At 45.6% G+C, this 9527-nt stretch overlaps 1 protein-coding gene across 1 annotated transcript; it reads left to right on the forward strand.

Annotated features, from left to right (window-relative positions):
• The first annotated feature begins 1270 nt into the window (after positions 1-1270).
• LOC115150631 (von Willebrand factor A domain-containing protein 1-like) lies at positions 1271-9325 on the forward strand. Its single transcript, XM_029694110.1, has 6 exons — positions 1271-1825; positions 1942-2251; positions 5439-5978; positions 6283-6609; positions 6820-7095; positions 8764-9325. Exons 2-6 carry the CDS (start codon positions 2167-2169, stop codon positions 9135-9137), a joined length of 1602 nt encoding a protein of 533 aa, XP_029549970.1. The 5' UTR covers positions 1271-1825; positions 1942-2166; the 3' UTR covers positions 9138-9325.
• Positions 9326-9527: the final 202 nt, after the last annotated feature.

The following is a 9527-nucleotide window of genomic DNA, read 5'->3' on the forward strand; positions in this document are numbered from 1 at the left end:
CCCATAGAGACTGCCAGAGGTCCGGACAACAGGCCCTTCAATTTAACACACTGAACTCTATCTGAGAAGTAGTTGGTGAACCAGGCGAGGCAGTCATTTGAGTAACCAAGGCTGTTGAGTCTGCCGATAAGAATGTGGTGATTGACAGAGTCGAAAGCCTTGACCAGGTCGATGAAGACGGTTGCACAGTATTGTCTCTTATCGATAGCGGTTATGATATTGTTTAGGACCTTGAGCGTAACTGAGGTGCACTCATGACCAGCTCGGAAACCAGATTGCATAGCGGAGAAGGTACGGTAGGATTCAAAAGTGGTCGGTGATCTGTTTGTTAACTTGGCTTTCGAATACTTTAGAAAGGCAGGGTAGGATAGATATAGGTCTGTAACCGTTCGGGTCTAGAGTGTCTTCCCCTTTGAAGAGGGGGATGACCGCGGCAGCTTTCCAATCTTTAGGGATCTTAGACGATACGAAAGAGAGTTTGAACAGTCTAGTAATAGGGGTTGCAACAATTGCGGTGGATAATTTTAGAAAGAGAGGGTCCAGATTGTCTAGACCAGCTGATTTGTAGGGGTCCAGATTTTGCAGCTCTTTCAGAACATCAGCAATCTGGATTTGGGTGAAGGAGAAATGGGGGAGGTTTGGGCAAGTTACTGTGGGGGCTACAGAGCTGTTGGCCGCGGTAGAGGTAGCCAAGTGGAAAGCATGGCCAGCCGTAGAAAAATGCTTATTGAAATTCTCAATTATCGTAGATTTATCGGTGGTGACAGTGTTTCCTAGCCTCAGTGCAGTGGGCAGCTGGGAGGAGGTGCTCTTATTCTCCATGGACTTTACAGTGTCCCAGAACTTTTTGGAGTTTGTGCTACAGGATGCAAATTTCTGTTTGAAAAAGCTATCCTTTGCTTTCCTAACTGTCACGACTTCCGCCGAAGTTGGTCCCTCTCCTTGTTCGGGCGGCGTTCGGCGGTCGACGTCACCGGCCTTCTAGCCATCGCCGATCCACTTTTCATTTTCCATTTGTTTTGTCATTGTTTTACACACCTGGTTTCAATTCCCCAATTAACATGTTCATTATTTAACCCTCTGTTTTCCCCATGGTTTTTGTTCATGATTGTTTTATGTATGTTCGGTCCGTTATTGTGGGCTCGGTTTTACGTCACGTTATTGGAATATTTGAGTAAAGTTACTTGTGTTACTCATCTATGCTGTCCTGCACCTGACTCCTCTGCACCCGCTACACCCAGACCACTACACTAACTGCCTGTGTATTTGGTTCCTAACTTCCCTGAAAAGTTGCATATTCATTGTTACAGCCCCTACTATAATTATTGCAATGAGTAGTTTGCTGCCACTCCACCCTGTTAGCCTGCATTCTCTCAAGATGTGCCAGCACACTGTTCCGCCCATCCCTGAGTAGAACACAAACCTATTCACTCAATAATACGAAATGCTCTGAGACCAGGTTGGCTCACTGAAGGGAGGTCCAAGTATGAGGGTAGAGTGATGAATACCAGTGGAGTGAAGAAAGTGTTAATCACATTTGTGATAATGAGTTTTTGACAATTTGACGTAGTTTACAGACGCAACCTGGATAATGTCCGAAACTGGGCCGAAATCCAACAGAAGTGACGCCAAAACACTCTTCACTGTTGAGGGGAGAAGGCTTGAGAAAGGAAAAGAGAAAGAGAAGGGGGAGGAGAGGAGAGGACTTAAAGATATTGGAGGGTGAGGATGAAATTAAATAGAAGAAGCACTTTATCAGTTGATCTTGTGGAGAGAGGGTTAAATGCATTCTGTGAAAGTGGGAGAGTTGTGCCAGTGATAAAAGGTATGAAATTGGACTAAAAGTGGAAAGAAATTAAATTATTCAAACATTTTTGTATACGTTTTGAATGAGGTAGTGTGGATAAAGTCGTCTTCGCTGTTTGTGTGTGTGTATACCAGAGCGCCCTTGTGTGGGACCAGTTTGTGATGACTTTTCAGCCTTTCTAAGGAAGCAGGCTGTACAACAAAAAACGGACTTATCACTTGGCACATGAGAATCTCGAGGAAGTGTGAGAGGGAAGGAACTGTAATACAGTACAACAAAGCTATGGACAGTGACTTGGGAAGATCCCATTAAGGGTGCACTTGTTTGCTCTATTTCATGATAACGTATTGATCCAATTTATGATGGAGTGGCTTGGATTTTCCTGTTTGCTGCTCGGTGTGTTACTGTGGCCGAGCAGCACACAAAACGTTGTACCTGACACAGGTAAGTTTATTCTACCTTATACAGGTGTGTCACGGTTAAAGAGATGGCTGTGTGCGTATTTCACGAATGCTTTTAAGCTTTTAACAACGTTCCATTCTGCAGAGTTGAAGCTGGTAAAGCCGGGATACTCAGTCACATCATTAGATAATCATTTGTTTTAGTTCTCTAACAATGAACTTCTTGGGATGTTAAACTATGTGCAGAAATATGTATCTGATCTATTAGTGAAGTATAGCCTACATCCACAAGTAGTAACTTATTTACACTGTCTATTTTCTTGTCCTCATCATTGTATTATTGACAGAGTTGTCTATATGATTCAGATTTTTTCAGTATGTTTGTTTGAGAGAGGAAGAGAGTTCCAGCTCTTGGGATTACAGTTGAAAGGGAGACAACAGAAGTTCTGTCTTCTATTGATATTAGTTGCTATCTTCAAGAAAAACCTTTGCCCTGCTGTCCTTGGCCAGAATGTCTCTGGAAATCCGGAACATTTTGTTTGCCAAATGACAGTAACAAAGCTGTAATAATATGTGCACGCTAATGGTAGTGCCCAACTAATTAAAAGTAAACACTTGGATCTATGACTCAGGTGTCTTTGAAAAAGATAAAGCAAAGGCTTTGGATATATTTCTCTACAGGTCATAAAGGTGGGAACAAAGCTTAATTTAGTTTTGTGGCTACTTTTTAATGACATAAATAAAGAGGAAGAGGAATGCATCTCTCTCACATACACTCTCTCTCACCCACAAACACCTTCTCACTGTGGATCTCAGAGAGGGAAGAGAGCTGCATTCCTCTTCCTCTCCTCCTCTTAAGTGCCAGCGCAAATCCCCTTTCTCTCTTCTCTCTCCTTCTTCTCTTTTTCCCCCCAGTACTTACACACTCTGCCTTTCAATTTCTCCCTCTACAGTAATTACACACTTTAAGATATCTTATTTTTGTTGTTGAGATAATACTTTATTTCTCTTGGCGGGGATGCTGAATGTAAAAACTGTCTTGACTTACCCCACTCTCCCCTACGTAGATGGTTGAGTAAGAAAAGTGCTGTAAATTGTTCCAGAGAATGAAGAGATGCTAAGGTCCAGTGACCATTATAATGTGCTCATCAAAGAGAATCTGGCCAGACTGTGGCTATTCTCTGCATATAATGTTGTCTCTCTCTCTCTGTATCTTTCACTCTCTCTCTGTTGTTTGGTCTCTCTCTCTCACTCTCTCTCTGTTGTTTGGTCTCTCTCTCACTCACTCTCTCTGTTGTTTGGTCTCTCTCCCTCTCACTCTCTCTGTTGTTTGGTCTCTCTCCCTCTCACTCTCTCTGTTGTTTGGTCTCTCTCCCTCTCACTCTCTCTGTTGTTTGGTCTCTCTCCCTCTCACTCTCTCTGTTGTTTGGTCTCTCTCCCTCTCACTCTCTCTGTTGTTTGGTCTCTCTCTCACTCTCTCTCTCTGTTGTTTGGTCTCTCTCCCTCTCACTCTCTCTGTTGTTTGGTCTCTCTCTCACTCTCTCTCTCTGTTGTTTGGTCTCTCTCTCTCTGTTGTTTGGTCTCTCTCCCTCTCACTCTCTCTGTTGTTTGGTCTCTCTCTCACTCTCTCTCTCTGTTGTTTGGTCTCTCTCCCTCTCACTCTCTCTGTTGTTTGGTCTCTCTCTCACTCTCTCTCTCTGTTGTTTGGTCTCTCTCTCACTCTCTCTCTCTGTTGTTTGGTCTCTCTCCCTCTCACTCTCTCTGTTGTTTGGTCTCTCTCCCTCTCACTCTCTCTGTTGTTTGGTCTCTCTCTCACTCTCTCTCTCTGTTGTTTGGTCTCTCTCTCACTCTCTCTCTCTGTTGTTTGGTCTCTCTCCCTCTCACTCTCTCTGTTGTTTGGTCTCTCTCTCACTCTCTCTCTCTGTTGTTTGGTCTCTCTCTCACTCTCTCTCTCTGTTGTTTGGTCTCTCTCCCTCTCACTCTCTCTGTTGTTTGGTCTCTCTCCCTCTCACTCTCTCTGTTGTTTGGTCTCTCTCTCACTCTCTCTCTCTGTTGTTTGGTCTCTCTCTCACTCTCTCTCTCTGTTGTTTGGTCTCTCTCCCTCTCACTCTCTCTGTTGTTTGGTCTCTCTCTGTTATTTGGATTCTCTCTATATTTTACATCATTTTTCTTCCCCATCCTTTGTTTTTATATGTTTAATATCTCTCACTCCATTGACAGCCATCTTTCAACCCATACCTTTATTCATCTTTTAGTACTCTTGTCTCTTCATTCTTCTTTCCTCTCCTCTCTCTTGTCCTGTGTTCTATGGCTTGGATCCCATTATGTTTGAATAAAATGGCTTAAACGATCAAGGTTAATTTAATGATCACACAAAGAACAGCAAATATTTCGATTTGGACATAGGAAGATTAGCAAAGTAAAGAACAACCATGACAGGAAGTAAAACAAAGGCTAACAACGTGTGCTGAAGAGCTTTTCATTGCATGCGTTTTTATGTTTCCTTGTGGAAGCCATTTTATTCAAACATAATGGGATCCAAGCCATAGAACACAGGACAAGAGAGAGGAGAGGAAAGAAGAATGAAGAGACAAGAGTGCTAAAAGATAAATAAAGGCATGGGTTGAAAGATGCTTGTGGCCACATACCTGCTTACAATTCTCTCTGTAGATACAATTATCTCTGTAGACACACACATAGCATCTACAGAGGTCCTCTATGGCTCAATTGGTAGAGCATGGCACTTGCAATGCCACGATTGTGGGTTCAATTCCTGGAGCCACCCATGTGTAAAAGGTATGCATACATGACTGTAAGTTGCTTTTGATAAAAGCGTCTGCTAAATGGCAAATATATTATTTGATTATATATATATATATATATTTGCTGTATATCTACTCTATATAGAAGGTGAATAACTTCAGTGTAATCTCTCTCTCCCTCGGTGTCCTTCTCCATCTCTCTCTTTCCCTCTCTCTCTTTCCCTACTCTTTCTCTCCCTCTCTCTCCCTCCCTCTCGCTCTATCTATCTATCTATCTATCTATCTATCTATCTATCTATCTATCTATCTATCTATCTATCTATCTATCTATCTATCTATCTATCTATCTATCTATCTATCTATCTATCTATCTCTCTCTCTCTCTCTCTCTCTCTCTCTCTCTCTCTCTCTCTCTCTCTCTCTCTCTCTCTCTCTGTCTCTCTGTCTCTCTGTCTCTCTGTCTCTCAGCTCTGAACTGTTGTGAGGGGGACATCCTGCTCCTGTTGGATTCTTCAGGAAGTGTGTCATCCTACGAGTTCTCTCGCCTGCTGCACTTCCTGTCCGAGCTGCTCCTCCCCTTCTCTCTGGGGCGGGGCCAGGTGAGGGCGGGGCTGCTGCAGGTGGGCACTGAGCCACATCTGGAGTTTGGTCTGGACGCCCACAGCACCCAGCCTGGCCTGCAGGGGGCACTGCAGAGGACCAGGCAGCTCCAGGGGGACACCAACACAGAGGCTGCCCTCAGACTGGCCCAGGGGCTGCTGGCTGGGGATGAGTTGGAGCTCCCCAAGGTGCTGGTGTGGCTAACGGATGGGGTACAGCCTGGCATGGTGGATGGACCAATGGCAGAGCTGAGAAGGGCGGGTGTGTCTCTGTTGGCTGTCTCTACGGGACACGGGAACTACCAGGTGCTGCAGAGGGTGGTGACCCCGCCCATCGAGTCCCACCTGTACTTTGTGGACATCGATGACATCAGTATCATCACAGAGGACCTGAGGGAGGCCATCATTGGTGTGTGGGGCGGGGGTGAAGGAGGGGGGTAGTGACTCACAAAGACCAAGGACATAGATGACAAGATATGAAATATCATTTTTTGCCCTTCAAACTGCACAGACTTGTATAAAACAGTTCAGAGCATACAGTTTTCACTTTGAACACGACAGCAGAGGTGGGACTGTGCTGCTTGACTATAATTGAGTTTCCAGACTCAAGTATTTATAGACAGGACTGTGATTGCAGATGAAATCCTCTGTAGTGCAAATGCAAACTCTACCCCACTGAGTTGTATCCCCCTCCCTCTCTCTCTCTCTCTCAGAGCTGATCCATGTTGATCGCCTGAGGGTGGTACAGGTATCCTCCCACAGTGCCGTGCTGCAGTGGCGTCCTGTACTCGGATCCAACACAGATTTCTACAGCTTTTTCCGCTACAGCTCTGTTCTGCCAGGTGGTGGGGAGGGTCAGCCTAACGGCGGGGCCAGCAGTGGGGGGCAGTACCACAGACGGACCCTCCCCGGGGACGCCAGCTGGGTGGAGCTGAGGGGCCTGCAGCCAGACACCATCTACACTGCCTCACTCACCCCCAACTCCCAGTCCAACCATGGTTACCTCAACACTCTCAGTGTCACCTTCACCACACTACCCGGTCAGAGGGGGGGAGGGAAGGAGGGAGGGAGGGAGAGGGAGAGGGGGATGTAGAGTTCAGTGATGTGGTAGATATATGAAATGAGCAGATAGTATAATAGAAAATCAACACAACCAGAATATATTTTTACATTATTGAACACATTTTATGTGGATAATAATATTCTCTTTGTGTCATGCCATCCTCTCCCTCTCCTATCCTCCAACCTAGAGGTGTTGAGCCCAGCGGTGGTCACAGTGGCAGACTCAGGTCCTGACAGGGTGCGAGTGAGCTGGGGTCCTTTGCAAACTGAGCATGTCCAGCGGTACCAGATAGAGTATGGAGCTCTACCCAGTGGGCAGGTCCACATGGTTAGGCTACGTGGAGATCAGAACTCCACTCTGCTCACTGGTCTAGAGCAAGACACACAGTACCTAGTTACTGTCAGCGCCCTGTACTCCACAGGCAAAGAGAAGGCCATGTCTGTCAAGGCCTGCACTCAAGAGGGTAAGATGTGAGTTGGTGTGTTTCTATTGATTTAGGGACAATTTGACATTTACTGGGTTAGGGGGGCTGTTCCAAAATAGGGGAGGGTTGTCTAGATTTTGGGGGGTTGCTCTGGGGAGTGTATTTTCTTTATTGGGAACAGGGGAGGGTAGTGCGTTTTTTCCCTGATTTACAATTTCCATTATGCAGGTTTTAAGATATGTCTTCCATATTGCCAAATGCCCTCATCTGCTTACTTGCTTTTTCCCTATCAAGGTGCTTTGGTACTTCCCTTATGCACTACGCTTCTCCGTGCGATTACTATCCCACAGATCAATATAGTCTACCAGTCAACTATCTATCCTGCCCTCTATCCATACTGACAATAGTGGTAGTTGGATCATTTATCCAGATCTGCAATAGGTTAACTAGCAATCATACACATAAAATCATTGAAATATGCACACATTTTCTATATAAATCCACAAGATATAGAGGAATAACTGATTGGCAGCATAGAGGCCAGGTGCATCATTGCGCATGAAAGAACAGTGAAAACACGCAGCTCAAAAAGCTCCCCCATTGATCTTGTTACGGGACAATACAATTATCCTACCTAGACTAGCCTACAACACCATAATCCATTTACATTTTACATTTACGTCATTTAGCAAACGCTCTTATCCAGAGCGACTTACAAATTGGTGCATTCACCTTATGATATCCAGTGGAACAACCACTTTACAATAGTACATCTATATCTTTTTTTGGGGGGGAGGGGGGGTTAGAAGGATTACTTTATCCTATCCCAGGTATTCCTTAAAGAGGTGGGGTTTCAGGTGTCTACGGAAGGTGGTGATTGACTCCGCTGTCCTGGCGTCGTGAAGGAGTTTGTTCCACCATTGGGGTGCCAGAGCAGCGAACAGTTTTGACTGGGCTGAGCGGGAACTGTGCTTCCGCAGAGGTAGGGGGGCCAGCAGGCCAGAGGTGGATGAACGCAGTGCCCTTGTTTGGGTGTAGGGCCTGATCAGAGCCTGAAGGTACAGAGGTGCCGTTCCCCTCACAACTCCGTAGGCAAGCACCATGGTCTTGTAGCAGATGCGTGCTTCAACTGGAAGCCAGTGGAGTGTGCAGAGGAGCGGGGTGACGTGAGAGAACTTGGGAAGGTTGAACACCAGACGGGCTGCGGCGTTCTGGGTGAGTTGTAGGGGTTTAATGGCACAGGCAGGGAGCCCCGCCAACAGGGAGTTGCAGTAATCCAATGAACAATTGAGTGCAATTCTACTCCAGGCTGTAAACTGCAGTGAAAATGTCATTTGAATAATGGTGCAAAAGTTTTTGGAATGTTTCATTCCATTCATTCCATCTAGATCAGCTGTGGGTCTACTCTGGACAGATTCCAGATAGGCACAGGAGCAGGCCAGTCTCGTTGTATTTTTGTCTGTTGACAGTACCCCTGGTTGGGAAACACTGTGTTAATGAATGCTTGTTAAATGGTATTGACATTTAAATGTCATGAAACCCTTTACTTATCCTGACATACTGTACATTTATCCTACAGCCATTTATGAGGAGTCTATGCCTCCCACATTTACCCTTAGGCTTTGCCACTCTCTTTTTTCATTCTGTGATTTCTGGCTTTTAGAATAGAACACACACACTAACCTGTCCTCTATCTGTGTGTCTCAGTGCTGCCTGCCCTGGCTGACCTCCAGCTGACCCCAGTGGGGTATGATGCGGTGCAGGTCCGGTGGTGGGGCCACGATGAGGGGCTGAGGGGGTACTGGCTCATCTGGGAGAGGGGTGATACCCAGAGCCCCTCCCGCCCTGCATTCTCCTCCCTATACCTGCCCCCTGGCTCTCTGTCCACGCTGCTCACACACCTGGCCCCCAGCAGCCGAGTGTGTGTGTCCCCTGTCTACCGCATGGCCCGGGGAGAGGGGCTCTGCTGCACCGCACGCACACAAACAGGTCTGATACTGCGCGCACACATACCAGGTTTGGGCTCAATTCAGAATTTTGGAATTGATTCCCATTCAACTCATGAGTTACATTTAAATTAAATTGGCAACACTCCACAGGATGTAGAAATGGAATTTGAGTGACAGGAAGTAGAATTTAATTCAGTGCTATTCAAAGACATTCCACTGTCATAGAACATGAGAGTGTCATTAAATCTAAAGAGTGTGCAAAGCTGTCATCAAGGCAAAGGGTGGCTACTTTGAAGAATCTCAAATGTAACATTTTGATTTGTTTCACACTTTTCTGGTTACTACATGATTCCATATGTGTTATTTCGTAGTTGTGATGTCTTAACTATCATTTTACAATGTAGAAAATAGTTTTAAAAAACAAAGGAAAACCTTGGAATGAGTAGCTGTGTCCAAACCTTTGACTGGTACTGTAAGTATTCAGACCCTTTGCTATGAGACTCAAAATTGACCACAGGTGTG

The sequence above is a fragment of the Salmo trutta genome, chromosome 16 (assembly GCF_901001165.1).
Source record: "Salmo trutta chromosome 16, fSalTru1.1, whole genome shotgun sequence".
In the NCBI taxonomy this organism is placed as follows: domain Eukaryota; kingdom Metazoa; phylum Chordata; class Actinopteri; order Salmoniformes; family Salmonidae; genus Salmo; species Salmo trutta.